Source organism: Diceros bicornis, chromosome 5 (assembly GCF_020826845.1).
Source record: "Diceros bicornis minor isolate mBicDic1 chromosome 5, mDicBic1.mat.cur, whole genome shotgun sequence".
Classification (NCBI taxonomy): domain Eukaryota; kingdom Metazoa; phylum Chordata; class Mammalia; order Perissodactyla; family Rhinocerotidae; genus Diceros; species Diceros bicornis.
In genome coordinates, this window is record NC_080744.1 from 32,300,672 (window position 1) to 32,318,808 (window position 18,137).

Sequence of the window (18,137 nt, forward strand, 5' to 3'; positions counted from 1 at the left end):
TATGCCTCCTCTCAACTTCTACCCATTGCTCCATTGGTCTTTGGGACAACCCACAGCAAGTCAGCCCTTCCTTTGATACTAGAACTATAAATATTTGTAGATAGTTAGTTCAGTTCTCTGTTCCTCATGTCTAGTTTCCAGGGAGAACACGCATCATCCTGGTTGCCACATTTCTTAGGATCCATCTCTTGACTGTCAATATTTTTGACTGAACTAAAAAAAAAAAGCCAGTTTTTACCACAGTGTATGACATATAGCACTGGTGGTAGAGGACAATTCAATGACACTGAATCATACAGTAAGAAATTTATTTTCTTTTCATGACTCTATAAGCCCTCTGATTCCATCAGAGAAAGGTTTAAGTTTGGAGATTGTGTATCATCAACACTTTTCTAATATTTGTCAATATCTCTTCAATTATTTAATGACATGGTTTTTCTTTCCATATTTACTTTTATGGCAGGCAATATCAATTTTCTGCTTATAGCAATGATATAAGTTTTGTCTATAAAATTTTAAGTACAAAAGTAAGTAAATTTAATGAAAAATACAAAGCAAATGATAATAAAGGAGATGCACTGGAATGGCAAAAACCATGATGGTGGATGGCCTTGACTAACATTCGGGAAACATTGCTTTAGAAAGAGCTGGTTCACTGCAGAATAATGGGACTACTCCTTTGATCTAGACACCATACTTCATTATGTAAGCCCTTATTATGCTAACTTTGTTTTTTATCGGTTAATCATTACCATTGGTTCTTAGCAGGAATAACTTCTCTACTTATTTTCAGTACCTAACCCTAAAAAATTATTTTTCTTTGAGACTCTGGCAGACTGTGCTTAAAGCATTACGTTGTCCTTCATTCTTAGTTTCTACATTTCCATCACACGTTCTTTCTTTATTACTCTCCAAAATTTAATCAGACCTATTTCTTGACCAGGTTGGTTTAGAATCCCAAACGAATAATATACTCAGTATCCTTCTCAAAAGCCCTTTGTCCAAGACGCCACTGAGCAGAAGCTCTGGGAACGTTGACTTACCTGTGGCGTGTTCCCGTAGACCGACATCAAAGGCAAGTTTATCTGTCTGGGATCTTGATGTAGTCAAACATGTTAGATACTGTGAAACAAGAGCAGATGCTAGTGAAGTCACACTCTTCTGTCAGGTCTCAGCATCTCACCACTAGCTGGCTTCCAGTTGTCAATTTCCACACTGAGCTACTGTGAAAAGGGCTTGTTTATCTTGTTCATGGGTACAATGCTTTTGGAATATACTTTTATAATATTTTTAAAACCTCGAAAATGTTCTTATCTGATGACCCAGTGATTTAACTTATAGGACTGTATGTTATGGAAATAAGTTTGAACTCTTAAATATGTTTTAGCTCAAAGATATTCTGAGAAACTTTTAAGTTGGGAACAATATAGATGCAACATAAATGACCAACAATAATGAGAAACTTTGATAAACTTTGGTACTTCATTTTATGGAATATTACATTACCATTAAGAGTATTTATCAAGAGTGTATAACAGCATGGAACTTTTACAAAATGATATATTTGTATAGTTAACATATATGCAAAATCTAAATGCCTAGCAACCAGGCTAGAAGGAATTACACCAAAGTGGTGACAGAAGTTGTCTTTGGACAGTGAGAGGGACCATGATAACTCCCCCACTTCTATTCGTTTTCTGTCTTCCAAACTTTCCGTGAGCTTTAAAACTTCTCAAATAATGTCTATGGCTTTTTTTTTCTAACTATAAAAATACATGTGCATATAAAACAAAAATAATTTTTAAAATAACTTAATAAAGGAAAAAAACCCATGGCCTATTTTCGGCCTCCTTTATTGACTGGGACAGCGGCTGGTCCTAGAAATAGACTGGGAGGCAGAAATGCACTTGGAACGTGCTTTGTGAGTTACACTTCCAGTTCTCCACAATAGGAAAATGGAGAATCATTGCATTGTAAGAAGTCATATCTCACAGGCTTTATTCTCAGAGCTGCTCCTAAAAGGAACTAGTGGGTATAGAGTTTATGTTAAATGTGAGTGAGATTTTTGGGGAACATGGGGCAGTAAATTTAATGACAACGTAAGTCTTCATATCTCTACCATGATGTTAGCCTGAGTTTTCCAAGCCCTGAGGTGTGCTGTTCCAGATTTTGTCTACTCTAGTTAGGTTGAAAAAGAGAAGTATTAGGGTTTTATTTACCCTATGGATAAGCACCAGATTCGGAAACATAAATGATCACCTCTCAAGTCTAGAGATTGTCAGGGTACAAATGTCCCCATCTCCTGCTCAGATAACCTGCCATTTGGTCATTTTTGTTCTCTGTCCTTTGCCACAAAGGACTACAACAGATGAATGTTTGGGCTGAAAAGGTCAACTTCTTACCAGTGCTCAGGCAAAAAAAAAATGCTGCAATCAATAAATTATTTAAGAGGCAGTTGCTGTTCCCACTGCCAATTTGATAGTTCAAGCTTTGAGATGAACTTTGCAGTATGCTGCAGGTGTAGATGTGTGAAAATTGAGTCTTGAATTAATGTAACAGTTTTCCACCAGGGCTAGAGAAAGAAGACAAATCTTCCTTACACTGATAGCAAGTGAGGATGATATCTGTAGAAGCTGGGAGTAAATGTTATTAGTGTTGGCACATATTATACTTAATTGAGGTCACAATATTCTCCTTAATACTCCCTGCAAAAGATCTACAATATCTTTATTTTACAAATTATATTCATTTAAAAATTGAAAAAAAATTTTCAAGTTACATTGAGTTATTACCCTTTTGGTTAATTCCGGTTCTAGATCCCCAATTAAGTTATAGCCTGATCAGCTTTCTGTGACTGCTTTGCTCTTTATCTTCCTCCTGCCTCTGAATTAACACAATACCTTCAAATTCTTTTAGGACTGAAGCAATGGATATCATTTCATATCCCTTAGCTAGTAAAAGAGAAGAAATTTCACAAAAACCCCATTTGGTTGATTTTTCGTCTATGCTGGTTATCCATGTATACGCAAGAAATCAGCTATGTTTTCAAAGCCAAATAAACCCTGGTTTATTTGACCATCAATTCAACAAATATTTATTGAGCATCTAGTGTGTCAAGGTACTGCACTGAGTGGGGTTAGGTTTAGTTAAATAAAAAAAAAAAAAGACATAGTCCTTTTTCTCATGGAATGGGGAGGAGGGTAGTCAGACATTAAGCAAACACAAATATATAATTGCAAATTGAGATAAATCATACGAAGGAAATGCTAAGACAATAATGTGCTATAATTATTTATGTTCCAAATTACTTCCACTGTTAACCTGATCTAGACACTTACTGGTTTCCTCTACCTCCTGCCTCCTCATCTTTCCCCTCCTCCTTGAATGGTTAAGAGTGGACATCCTGGTGTGCTTACCATTCCGCTGAAAGAGTGCCGCAGGAGAATCGCGTGCCCATAGAGCAGGGTCCTGTGGCCACCCCCTTGTGCTGGCTGTGGGGAATGAGGAGGAAGAATGTCAGCATGGGCCAGTTGTGGCCTGAGAGCAGAGCAGCACAAGAATTCCTGAAGACAGACTACAAAGAAAAGACCCACTGCAAAGCTCCCAAGGGATTCATTCTAGAAGCGAGTGGCCAGCCTACTGGCGGGGGGAGACTCGTGACCACAGCCATGCAACATCCTTGGGAGAGGGTGTGTGGGGCCACATCTCTTCTCCAAAATGGCCCCTGCCCAGGATCAGCAGAAACCCAGAGCTGTTCTACCAGAGAAGCATGTAAATGAGATAGGTACTGCTTACCTTCCTTTGAAACTTCTCAGAAGCGTTCAGAGTGAGAGAGAGAAACAAATGTGATGTAACTACAGCCTAGCGACAGAAAGGCAGTTTGCGGGGCAGGCAGATGGTCACATTCTGTGCTTTGTGGTCTTTTCCTTTCAAGGCACTTGTGCCTTCTCTCCATTCACTTAAATGGGTCCTATTTACCCGGGTTTCACCAACGAGAGATGTGTCTGAAATCTTGGGACTTTAAAAGGGCAACCAGTTGTGCAGAAATAGATCCTTCAGTCGAGGGACCATCTAGGTACCTTCCCTGCCTCACTAGGCAGCTCCACTTTATGTGTTCACTCAGTGGCAGCCCACCCAATAGGAGAGGGACAGGAGGAAGAGACAGCCCAACATAAAGCCACTGGTGTCTGCTTCTTACTTTTTCCTTTAGTCTGTTTCACACATCACTATCTGAACTGAACAGTACATGATATGAGACAAAACTATTACTTAGTCTAGTTATAGGTGAGTGGGTAACATGGAAAACTGAAATCTACAGAAAATTCTAGAATTTTTTGGCACCAACATTTTCAACCTTTTACCTAAATCTCTCCCTGTCATGTTAACCTGCCCTCAGAGTCTGTCAAATTTTTTTGATCACTCATCCCTTTTAGGAAAAAATATTTGAGCATAGGCCCCCGTCCCCAAATACACACAAAAAGAGAATCCAAAGCCTGAGATTAAAATCAATCATAAAGAGAAATTCTAACATTTTCCTTTTATATGCCAAGGGCACCTCTTATATATTGCATTTTATTCAGAGCTACAGACCAGCAGCCCAAGGGGCTGGTTTGAGGTTCTGCTCCTCTCCCACGTCTACCTTCCATCAGAGCCATGAGCATGGAGGGGAATGGTTGTGATGTGGAGGGCAGGCGGAGGTCTGGAGCACAAGGCTTGGAGTAATTGTGTTTCAACTCTATTTGGATTAACAGAATCACTCTGTCAAAAAGATGATTTTTCATGTCATACAATAAGCCTTAAAAAAAGAAAAAAGATAAGTATGGTATCATGTTTAAAAAAAGCCGATAACTATCTATAAATGTGCCTGTGCTTTTCCCTCGGCTATGGAGATATTTAAGTGTTAAAGCTCTCCAGACTTTAATACTATGGAGGAATTAAACATTCTCTGCAATATTTCTAAATTTCTTGAAATTGTTTGAACTTTAGTTGCTGTATTTACAAATATGTCAACAGCTTACATTAAAATTTGTCATACTAAATAACTTTCACATCTTGTCAGTCTAACTGAAATTTTCCCTGTACATTTGTATTACTACAAGGTAACTGATAGCTCATGATGGCTTATGTTGTGGGTGTAGGCTCCCAAATCAGTCCTATGGCTCAAACTGAACTACTGACTAAGTTATATATCCTAGTGTTAACCCTGGGTCACATCTTCCTCCAGTTGGTCTTTGTTCCTATTAACTCTGTGAGTAATATAAGTAAAGAGTCAAGAGTTGCCAATCCCCAAAAGTGGCACTAAAGAGCTTGTGCTCCTCCCCTTCTCAGGCACTGCTGCTAACATCTCCTGATCTTCATTATGGTGCCAACAGAAAAGCAGAGACTTAAGTATTCCCCTGGGATTGAATGGGATGTCACCGTGCAGAATCTGGGAGGCTTCACATCCCAACTCCTCTGTCCACTAAGGCAGTGGGTCTTAGATGCTGGTGTACATCAGCTGGTGAAAACATAGGCTGCTGGACCCTACTCCACAGTGTTTGCCTCACTAGGCCTGGGGTGGAGCCTGAGAACATTCTAACAAGTTTCAGTGGGCATAACACTGATGCTGCTGGTCCAGTAACCACATTTTGAGAACCTCTGCTTTAAGGGATAATTAAAGCTTTCTAGAAGGATAGAGAAGCTTTTTCTGCAGAAGCTTTGATAATCATCACCCAGGTGAGAGCTACCATTGGGCACATGCATCAGATACTTTACATACCATTAGAGCCCATTCTCACAACTTCTCAAGGTAGGAAGGATTTCCCCCATTTCAAATGTGAGGGATTTGAAGCTCAAAGAGGGTAAGTGTCTTAACTTATGTCCTACAGCTGGATGTGGTGGTGGGCATTGAACTCAGAGTTAACTCCAGAACTTGAGTTCATTTCACTCTACTTTTTATAATATCTCCATTTGCCTACTGTGTACAAAACCAGGGTACAAAGAACCAGGAAGGAGAGGCTAGAAAGACGCCTCCTCAGCTCCTTGATGAAGGTGACTTGATCTCACTGGAATTAAATGAGCTGTAATTGAATGGCAGGCACAGAACCCCCCTAAGTGTTGTACATGAATCATCTCATTTTGTCTTAATTAGTGCTGTGCCACAACTATAGTAATTATCTCCATTTTACAGCAACGTAAACTGAGGCTTAAAGAGGCTAAGTAACTTCACAAGGTCATACAGGCGCCAAATGCAGAGTCGAGATTTAACCATATGCTATATCGTCTCCCTCTTTGTAGTCTGATAGGGGGGACAAGACCTGTGTATAAAAAAATCATGTTACAAATAGAAACAACCCACCTGTTAAAAGAGGTGAAGACAAACGGATTAGAATAGACCAGGAGAGTAAAGAGGGTGTTAAGGAATAGCTTTATCAAAAAGGTAGACCCTAACATTCTGGTGGGACTGTTGACATATAATGATGGCAAGAAAGAGGAACCCACAGGGGCAAAGGCCTGGAAGTGGAAAGTATGACGTGCACGTGGGGACCAGTGGATGATTCACTGTTTAGTGCTGGGGGTGATGAAAGGGAATAGCTGGAAACAAGTTAGCATGCAAGTGCAGGGTGGTCAGATTATGGAGGGTTATGACTGACTAGTCCACAGCTAAGGGGACACTGGTGTAGCTTTCTGATAGGAGAATGTCATAATCAAAACTCTACCTTAGGAAGGTAACCCTGACTGCAAAATGGTGGAAGAAGTGGAGGCGTCAAACCCTGGGGGCAGAAAAAGATCATTCTCTCATTCAGTTTCCATGACAACACAAAGAGACTGTGTAGACCAAAAACGTGGGAGTCATCCTGTACTCCTTCCTCCCTCTCATACTCCACAGTCAATCCAAAGCACTTTGGTGCCACCTTCAAAATACATTCTGTATCCAACTACTCAGTACCTGGCTGCTACCTACCAGTCTTGTCCAACCAACTGCCCTGTCTCACCTGGACCATAATAACAGCATCCTAACTCTGCTTCCCGCTGCATCCTCCACCTTTTATAGTCTGAGTTAACATGGCAGCCAGAGCCATGCTTTTAAGATTATCAGTCACATTACTTTCTTGCTCCCCCACCCCAGTGGCTTCCTTTCACACTGAGAAGCACAACGTCCTCACTATGGCCTCTAAGGCCCGGCATCAGGAGCTGGCAAATTTTCTCTGTGAAAAACCAGAGAGTAAATACTTTAGGCTTTGCAGGATGCATATTGTCTCTCACATATAGTCTTCCTTTTTATTTTAAACAGCTTTTTCAAATTTAAAAGCCATTCTTACCCTTACATAACCTATATGTAACCTTACTATACATAAACAGGCCATGGGCTGGATTTGACTTGCTGGCTGTAGTTGCTAATCCCTGCCCTACTTGATCTGGTTCTCTTCCACTTCTCTGACTATATCACCTCCCAGAAGCATGCTCTCCATCACTCCCTCTGCTCCAGACATATGGGCCTTCCTCTATCCTTCAGACAAGCATGATCCTACTGCAGGGCCTTTGCACATGTGTTTCCCTCTGCCTGGAATGCTCTTCCTCCAATATTCTTATGGCTCATTCCCACTCTTTTTTCAGTTCTGTGCTCAGATATCTCATTAGTGAAGTCTTCTTTGATCAATCCTTCTGAAAGAAAAATCACCCTTACTCTATCACATTTTTCTGCTTTAATATTTCTCATGGCATTTATTATTAGCTGAAATGAATTCATATGTTATTTTTGATATGTATCTACCCTCACTCCTCCTAGAACATAAGCTCCCTGAGTCTTTGTTGTGTTCTCTGCCATATCAACATCCCTTTTATAAGCACCTGGCAAATAGGAGGCACTCATTTTCATACTTAATTCTCATATTTCCTGAATGAATGAACAATAATTGGATGAGATGGTCCTTTTGTCTCCCTTTTACAGATGGGAAAAGAGAAACTGTCCCATAGTCAGCTTGTAAGCAGTGAGCTTGGATTTGAACTTGGGTCTAACTACAAGTCTACTAACCCTTTTCACTATTTGATGCTAATTCTGGAATAACATTCAGGGAAAGATATGATATGCTACACAGAAGACTGCATAGATCTGTTCACAAAGCGGATCCAGGTCTCAGGACTGTGAGACTTCACTGGGATAGAAATCGGTCCCTGCCACAAGTGACCTTGGCTGTCATCATCAGTGCAAAGCGACTACTTGGTACCACCTCAGAGGATGGGAGTGGGGCAGGGCAAAGCTGATGAAAGGCCCTGATGCCATGTCCAAAGGAAAATGTTCCCCTAGATCATTAATTCAATTATCTCGCCTATAATTTCAAAATTCATTCTGTCACTGACATTCCTTTTGGTGGTTCCCAGAGGACACTGCCTCCCAGTAAGATAAACCTGATATGGCAACAAAGGAGAGGGTGGCTTTGCTTCTCTCCAGACACACATAAATGTCTCAAGACTATTAGATCTCTAAGTCACCTATTTTTATAATCTGGAACTCCAAGTGTCACTCTGGGGATCCCAGCCTCTAGGAAGGCTCCTTACTGAATCTAACATAACCCATGCAAGCTTCAGGGGCCACCTTCCTTGGAGGGCTTGTAAGACGAGAAATCATTTTCTGGATGTGGATATGTGGCGTTCATTTTCCTTTCCTTCTCTACCCCACTTCTGTTCCATGCTTTTAGGTTATCAAAGAAAAAAAGAAAGAAGCCTTTCTAGAAGGTCACAGAGCAACATTTCCTGAACGTGCTAGAGGCCCTATACATTGTCCAGGAGGTTTCCTTTGACACAAGTGACAACTAAATAATGATGATGGCACATAAGTGAAAAAACAATAATATCTAATAGTAGAAACAAAAGCAAATAACCCAGTATTTTCAGTTAGAAAACATAATGAAAGATTCTATTCATGATTGCTACAAAAATATTACATTTTTACGAATTTACTTAGATGATGATCTAAACCCTTAAAATGAAACCACAAATTTTTATTCTATAAAATAAAATTTGATTTGTGAAATGGAAAGGTATACTTTGCTACAGACTGAGAATACTAATATTTGCAAATGCTTATTCTCCTAATTTAACTTACAGATGTAGTGCAGTTTTAATGAAAATTCCAATAGGGTATTTTGGAATTTGACAACATTGCTATAAAATTAATCTAGAAACATAAATGGTAAGAAATTTTTACTATAAAACAGAACCAAGTTTTAGTAAATGTTATGAAGCAAGATTAATTAATTCATTCTAGTAATGGTTCAAAAAGAAGAATGTAGCGTAATATAGGCAGTCCACTTACAAACTTAAAATGTAGCATACGATAAAGCAGATTTTTAGTACGACGGGGGAAAGGCAGGATTATTAAGCAAATGTCTCTATGAGAAGTGGCTAGCAAATCAGAAAAGCATTCAGTAAGATCCACAGGAAATATAAAAGATAGATTCTAGATGGATAGTAGAGTTAAATATTTCATTTTAAAATTAAATTCTAGAACAAGTAGCATGTAATAAATAGTCTACATTCCTTTACATATCTAATACTTATCTATGCTTTGAAGCAACAGATGAACTCGAAGGAAACGAAAGACAGATAACGTACCAAGATACGTACCAATCAATACCAAGATTACTAAACTTCAGAACAATGGAAACATCAATATTTAATAGACTACAGAAATTCTTTGTATCACTTTGACAAAAGGGTTAACATCTCATCGAAATGTAGGGAAAAATGCATCAAATAAAGAAATAGGCAAAGGATATGAATAAATGATTCATATCAGGAATAACATTAAAACATATGGAAGAGATTTTATCTCTTCTAGTAATGAAAGGAATGACAATCAAAGCAACTTTGATATATCATTTTACATCAACTAAATACGCCAAAATGGGGGAAAAAACCCTTAATGCTGTCAGAGTTGCAATTTAGCTAGTGCGATCCTCTACCAGGTGGCACTGAGTAGAACTCTCTTGCAAAGCGATATATAAAAAGAGCCATAAAGAAGTCCACAACCTTTGCTGTAGTAATTCTACCTCTGGGAATAATTCAAGAGAAACAAAAAAGTATGCACACTGTTGTGATAATAACATCATAATGGGGGAAAACACAAAACCTGGCAAGAACCTAAATATCCAAAAGAAAAATACTGTCTAGTAAATCATGGGGCTTCTCCAGAATGTTCTATGCAGCAACTATGAAAGAAGACAATTACAGAGGCTACAGAAAATGTTTATGATATACTACCATGAAAAGGCAGAATGCAAAATGCCTTCAACTATTACATATACGCAAGAATGATAAAGAAACCTATAAAAATGAAATAGCCATTTGGTTGGTTGCAGAACCATCGAGCTTTTCCAAATTTTTCTTTAGCACTCCTACATCATCATTTCAACAAAAAGTGTATGTGTGTGGGGAGCAACAATACGCTGCATGTGTTTGAAGAAATGGAGTCTTACAAAAGTGTTTTGTCTATCTGTTAAAACTTAGTTGCTTAAGGTGGTTAATTTGCCAGCATCCTCAGTAAACGACTTTACCTGTCTGAAAGGTGGCTGCTTTTAGCATGCTTGCTTTTAGGCACTGAGTCGAGTCTAGCCCTAGTCTGGAAACCCCGGAGGGGCTGTGTTTTTCTAAGACACCGCTGATCTCCTCCTAGTTCCCTCAGGTCCAGCTCCAGACTCCATAGGGAAAATCGCTTGCTACAGGGAGTCATTCCTGCTTGGATCCCAAACGTACTGGCTCTTCTGACTGCCCTTGGATCCCATTCTTGTTCCTGGAGACATGGTTTCTACACTATTCCATGCTTCCCATGGCTGCCCCCACCAGCTGTCAGATTCTAGGTCCACCTTCTCCTACCACTAGAGGCTATCACCCCTCTCGGACCAAACTCTCAAGATCTCACTCAAGCACCCCACTTTTCTAGGAGGGGTGGACAGCTGGGACTTCCTGGCTCAAATGGCACTGAAGGAACCAGTGGGGCATTTTCCAAACAGGTCTTGGATTGTAAACTGATAATGGGGACAAATTTCCCTCTTCAATGATAGTTACAGTAGTACACTGGAATTTAGAAAGTGCAGACCAGGGGTGACAGGGCACACATATAGATTAGTTTGACCAGTGATTAGGAGTCAGAGCCAGGGACTATGACAACAGAAATTCAAAAAGCACATTCTAGCCATCCTAATTCCCTTACTATGTGTAAAATCCCGGAGAGCCCAACGTAACACACTAAGCCCTTTTCTCCACCATCTTTTCTGGGTCGGATACCCTACTCTTCAGCAAGGTAACTTCCAAGTCCAGCTTTTCTTGGGCTTCCCACCTTGGGATATAAAAACACCACACAAATGTAAGGTATCATTCTTTTGATTTGACACCTTGATTTTCCATAATGGGATGGTTAACGTGGGTCTAAAACTCTTAGTCATCATTCCTATGTGAGAAAACAAACACACAGATACAGAGAACAGATTGATGGTTACCAGAGGGGGTGGGGGGAAGGGGAAAGGGATAAAGGGACACATATGTATGGTGAGGGAATCTAGACTTTTGGTGGTGAACACGATGCAGTCTATACAGAAGTTGAAATATAAGGACGTACACCTGAAATTTATGTAACGTTATAAACCAATGTGACCTCAATACAAATAATAAATAGAAAAATAAATAAAACTCTTAGTCAGAGGTTTCTGAGCCATTGGCTACAGAAAGCCACACCATCAGGACAGAATCCCCTGAAGGGGTTTCCCCTGTAAGAAACCCTTCAAGTGAGTCTGAGGCTTGTCAATCAGGACAGCGCAGGCCCTTAAGATAAATGTACTCAAAAGGAGGCCACGTCCTTGGCATCCTTCATGAGCCTCTTGGGATATCGTTAAAAATCAAAATCATGAAACAGAATTCTAATCAAGGAAGGTGCGTGTCTGACAGCCCACTCCCCTAAGTTCAGTGATCGTGGCAGTCTCCCTAGTCGCCTTACTGAAAAGACAGGCCCACATGTCAGAGGCTGCCAGGCACAACAGGACCCCAAGGAGAAAAAGGTGGAATCTGGTCGGCAGAGGGCCTATGGCAGTCAGTGCTTTGTTCACTGCAAGGTCAGCAGGGTGACCGTGACTCCAGGTATCCCCACCTCCCACACCCTTAGTGCTGCCCACTCCCCATCACTGCATATCACCAGTCTGACAAATGGGATGTTCTCAAAGCTATGCAAAAGACAGGCTAGTCTTCTTTCTTTCTTTCATTTTTTAAGTAGGAAGAACACAGGCAAAACTATTCCCCAATAACCCACCACCAAATGCCAAACTTACCATTCTAATGGTTTATGATTCATTGAATTCAGCCAACCCTCCCTCTTGGAAGCACCTAGAATTATTTTCCCGGGTGAGAAGATTCTGGCAATCTCATTTTTGATCACATCATTAATTTCACAGCCACATGGAAGTATTTCAGGACAAAAGGATGAAAGGCCAGAGCTTGATGTGAGAAGCTATAAATTCTGGGTCATGAGCATCATCTGCAGCAAGAATCTGCACAGCAAGGAGGTAATACCTTCCAGAAAAATGCCTACATGGCTTATCTTTTGTAAAGGTTTGGCCCATGGGGTAAGTAAAATCTGGGAGATGGCTCAGATGAGTTAGGCATTGCAGAGGAGCCCCAGTGGTGACCCCAAGTTCATTATTTCCTGTTAGTACTTAAAGCCATGAGAAGCCCTGGATGTTGCAGACAGAATGCATGACTGAAGACAAGTGAGGAATCTCCTGCCTTTAAAGAGGAGGCAGATTTCCTTCCTTTTAAAGAGGAAACTCTTTAAAAATAAGAGTTTCTGATCTGTGACAATGGTAGATATGTGCAACCATTTTTCCTTCCCTCTTACCCAACCCACAGTGATTGCGGAACAAATTAAGTGACTTGCAGAGGTTATTACTAGGCGTGGGATTTTACAAACACTGATTGTGATGCAGGAGGAGAAGCATTCTCCATTGAGGGAAAAAAAGATGGCTGCTGGGATGCCTCCAAGTTGAGCATGGGGTCATTCTAGATGCATCTATGCTTTTCTTCGAACATCGATGCCACAGGGAAACCAGACAGCCAGAACGGAAGCTCTGACACATGTTTTTTACTATGATGTCTTTTAAAAGAGCAAATTGACAGGTGATATTTTTCAGGGTATTAATGACATTTAGATTGATGACAAGTATACTTTGGAAAGAGGTGAAGCAATTATTTTCTTCTCTGAGTTAATTTTTCCCTTTTCTCCCATAGCTGACTAACAGATTTCTAAGAATCTGATATTGCCAAGTTCACTTTTTACATAAAAGGACCCTGTCAGCCAGATTTGTTTTCAAGTCACTGCTCTGTTTTTTTTTCAGTCATCCATACTCATCATTCATCAGGCCTTTGATGAAATGGTGGACCAGTGACCACATAGAGTCAAGACTAAGAACTCTGCCCAATCATTTCCTTTCATGCAAGGCAACATATAATGAATGCTTCCTACAAAGAGTTTAACATCTGAAAGGTTAGATTACTTTGACATGAAAAATCGAACACTGTCTTTAATCTACTATTTCTCTAGGAAAAAAAAAAAATCACTATTCATCCTGGCGATAACAAAATAGAAATAAATTTTTATCATAAAACCACTGATGAGTCCTACTGTGTGCAAACACCTCTGCCCATGTGGGCTATGAGGCAGAGGAAGAACTCGATTACATATCATGTTGTTTGATCCTCTTCCCTCTCTCCTGCACTCCTTAACCTGTTTTTTTTTCTCTCCTGGATGTCCTTTATCAACACAACTTCTATTTCCTTCATCCCTCTAACCCCCTTGCACTGTTCCCAATTATGATCTTGCTGGATAGAGATCAATTTATCCTATTCTCTCTACATCCACATAATAAGCTTAGGGCCAAGTTTATATTTCCAAGCAAAAGAAACAAATAAAAGCCTGACCTTTCCTTGAAGTATATGAAGTGGCCCTGGGTGGAGAAGCTGATTTTCAAAGAGTTCTGTGTAAGTGTGGGCCTGCGGGAGGACAGGAGAACAGGTGCTCCTAATACTTCCTGCCTCTCCATGGACCATACGCTGCTCAGAGGGCAATGGCATGATTCTTCCAAACCTCTCACGGATTGATTCTAGAGAAGTGGCCCTCAATCCCAGCTATCTGTCAGAATCACTGGTGGAGCTTTAAAAATGAAAACAAAGCAAGCAAGAAAAAAAAAAAAAAAACTATAGCCCCAAAGGCTGGGCTATTTCCCTAAGATTCTCATTTGGTAGGTCTGTGGTGGGGCCTGGGCTCCCAGGTAATTCTGATGCACAACCAGGCTTGAGAGCCACCCCTCTGGGACTTCCCCAGCCACAATGGACCCTTCATCCGAGTAATCGGTATGATGATTGCAGTCAGCAAGTACTTCTCTATTCTCAGAACAATCATGCTGGACAAGTGACTGATTTCCCTTTTAGCATTTCTCCAGAACCCCATTGAAGCAAAGAACAAACATGGCTGCTTCCTCTTCTCCTTGATAGTTCTAAGACTAATGTTCAATTCTGCCTGTCTGTCTCTTAGCTCTGCTGCCACATATGTAACAGGTAGAAAGACACAAATTTCTATCATAAAATCTGTGTGGTGAGGGCTCTAGACAATTCAGAGTCAACAGGGGAAGAGTCCCAGGCCCACCATGATCACCCCTGGACCCACCCATCTTCACAATGTTCAAAGGCAGCTAGACCCTTCCTGAGCTGCCTCACCTACAATCTGGACTTCCTTCCCCACCAGTCTGGACTCTACAGCCCCTGGGAAGAGATGGAGTTGATGGCAAAAAACAGAGCGGGTTAGGGGGAAGAGACTTTTCCTTTTCTTCTCTTACTACCTGGTCACCCTCTCTCCAATCAGTCACTTCGGATCTTCTGTTCTCATTCTGGTTTCTGTGTCCGCAGCCCTCAAGGGTGCACTTCAGCATTCTGCACTCTTACTTACAACATTCTTCTTTTCTCTCTGTGTCTGCAAGCTTAGTGTCTCTTAGAGTCGTTCTGAAGCATCTAACACTTGAGCAGTGCTATTCACATGGCTGCTTTCAAAAGCCCACATTTTAGAGGCCTAGCTTAGGTCTAAGTGTTCCTGCTGCCAATTAGCTCTTCTGTCAAAGAGAAAAATAGGATTTTTGCTTTTTTTTTTTTAAAATGTCTCCTCTGCTGATCTGTGAATGAAAGCTGGGACCTGGATAGAGCAAGCACCATCTGATCTATTTTCTCCCCATTGTGTAGGGAGTGAATTCATCACACTGACATTGAGAGGATGACCTACTGGGACTGACAGTAAAACCCAACTTCCCTTGAGCTGAAAGAAAACACAACAAGCTTTGTGGGCAAGGGGAAGAAGGCCTATTAAAATTAGCACCTGCTATCTGTGAGAGGAGGGAGAGAGTGGCTCAAAACACCAAGTATGGTTCACAATTTGAAAAGAATACCCAGAAAATAAATAAAACTAAATCTCAGTTGTGCTGACATTGGCCTCCTTCAACAGTTGGAGAAAAATCAATCAATCATTTCCTAGTTGGGTTGGTAGTTACCATTAATATAATGTGATGACTTGGTACTGAAAAAAACATTGCAAATAACGAATTATCTGAAAAAAGAAATAAAGAAATGATTCCATTTACAATAGCATCAAAAACAATAAAATATTTAGGAATAAATTTAGCCAAGGAGGTGAAAAATCTCTACACTGAAAAATGTAAGACATTGATGAAAGAAATTGAAAAAGACACAAATAAATGGAAAGATATCCTGTGTTCATGGACTGGAAGAATTAATATTGTTAAAATGTCCATACTATAGATTCAACGCCATCTATAGATTCAACGAAATCCATATCAAGATTGCAATGGCATTTTTTATAGAAGTAGAAAAACAATCCTAAAATTTGTATGGAACCACAAAAGATTCCGAATAGCCAAAGCAATCCTGAGAAAGAAGAACAAAGCTGGAAGCATCACAGTTCCTGCTTTCAAACTATATTACAAAGCTATAGTAATCAAAACAGAATGGCACTGGAATAGAAACAGACACATAGATCAACGGAACAGAAGTGAGAGCCCAGTAATAAACACATGCATATACAGTCAAATAATATTTGACAAGGGAGCCAAGAATACTCAATGGCAAAAATTCAGTCTCTTCAATCAATGGTGCTGGAAAAATTGGATAGTCACTGTAAAATAATGAAACTATACCTCTATTTTACACCACTTACAAAAATTAACTTGAAATAGATTAAAGACTTGAACATAAGACCTGAAACAATAAAACTCCTAGAAGGAAACATAGGGAAAAAGCTTCTTGACATGGGTCTTGGCAACGTTTTTTTGGATACGACACCTAAAGCAAAAGAACTAAAGCAAAAATAGACAAGTGGGACTACATCAAATATAAAAGCTTTCACACAGCAAAATAAATTATCAGCAAAATGAAAAAGCAACCGATGGAATGAGAGGAAATATCTGCAAATCATATATCTGATAAGGGGTTAATGTCCAAAATATATAAAAAACTCAGACAACTCAATAACAAAAAAACCCCATATAATCCAATTAAAAAACAGGCAATGGACATTTTTCTAAAGAAGACACACAAATGGCCAACATGTACATGAAAAGGTGTTCAACATCACTAATCACCAGAGAAATGCAAATCAAAACTACAGTGCGGTATCACCTCATGCCTGTTAGAATAGCTATTATCAAAAAGACAAGAGATAAATGCTGGCGAGGATGTGGAGAAAAAGGAACACTTGTGCACCGTGGGTGAGAGTGTAAATTGGTGCAGCTACTATGGAAAACAGTGTGGAGGTTCCTCAAAGAATTAAAAATAGAACTACCATAAGATCCAGCAATTCCACTTCTGGGTTTTTATCTGAAGGAAACAAAGTCACTATGTTGAAGAGATATCTGCACCCCCATGTTCACTGCATCATCATTTACAACAGCCAAGGCATGGAAATGGTCTAAGTGTCCATTGACAGATGAATGGATAAATAAAATGTGGTACACATATGCAGTGGAATACTATTCACCATAAAAAGAAGGAAATTCTGCCATTTGCAACAACATGGACAGCCTTTGAGATTATTATGCTAAGTGAAATAAGTCAGAGAAAGATAAATACTACATAATCTCACTCATATGTGGGATCTAAAAAAAACCAAACTCATAGAAAAAGAGATCATATTTGTGGTTATCAAGGTGGGGGATGGGGAGTAGAGGAATTGGGTGTAGGTGGTCAAAAGGTACAAACTTTCAGTTATAAGATAAATAAGTACTGGGGATGTAACATACAGCATGGTGACCATAGGTAACACCGCTGTGTGGTATCTTTGAAAGTTGCTAAAAGAATACATCCTAAAAGTTCTCATCACAAGGAAAAAAAATTTTGTAACTCTCTGAGGTGATGGATATTAACTTACTGTGGTAATCATTTTATAATATACGTATGTCATTATGCTGTACACCTTAAACTTATACAGTGTTGTATGTCAATTTTATCTCAATAAAACTGAGAAAAAAACCCATTTCAGTTGATCTGTGCTCTTTACACTGGGAGAGATCATGCTGACTGTGAATGATCCTCAGACACCTGATGAAGCAAATATGTCATCTAAGATAGTCCACAGCGAGAGGGAGTGTCGGAGGGCCAAGACAGATCGACCTGAGCCAGGGCCACTATAAAAATTCCCGGTAACTTATCACTGTCTAGTAATCAATATGTATCTATTGCTGCTTATGCAGCTTGAAGAATCAAGGAAGAAGATCTTCCTTAACACACTAGAAAACTGTGCCATGAAACCAGAGAATGGAAATGACACACAGTAAGCACTCCATAAGTGCTTTTTAAATAAATGGAGAAAGGACAGCACAGAACCATAAAGCTGTGGACTGTAGGTGATCTGTTACCTCAAAAAGAAAAAAATAGTTTAATAAGTGCTCACATTTAAGTAAGCCAGGAAAAATTATGTGAGGCTGGAATTATATCGGAGTTATCATTGCGAACTTCAAATTTACATTCTTCATAAAAATAAAGTACCACTAAGGTGCTTTCTTTTGGCGTCATACTAATACCTCCTCCCACTAGCCATGGTGAGCCACTGTAAT

General features: G+C 39.8%; 1 protein-coding gene across 1 annotated transcript in view; it reads right to left on the reverse strand.

Moving 5' to 3' along the window:
* RYR3 (ryanodine receptor 3) overlaps positions 1-18,137 on the reverse strand; it is a 345,772-nt gene that overhangs the window by 286,181 nt on the left and 41,454 nt on the right. Inside the window, exons 4-5 of the mRNA XM_058540531.1 lie at positions 3,417-3,491; positions 1,044-1,122 (exon numbers count right to left, since the gene is read on the reverse strand). Coding sequence (XP_058396514.1) covers positions 1,044-1,122; positions 3,417-3,491 — 154 coding nt within the window. The remainder of the gene's footprint in view (positions 1-1,043; positions 1,123-3,416; positions 3,492-18,137) is intronic.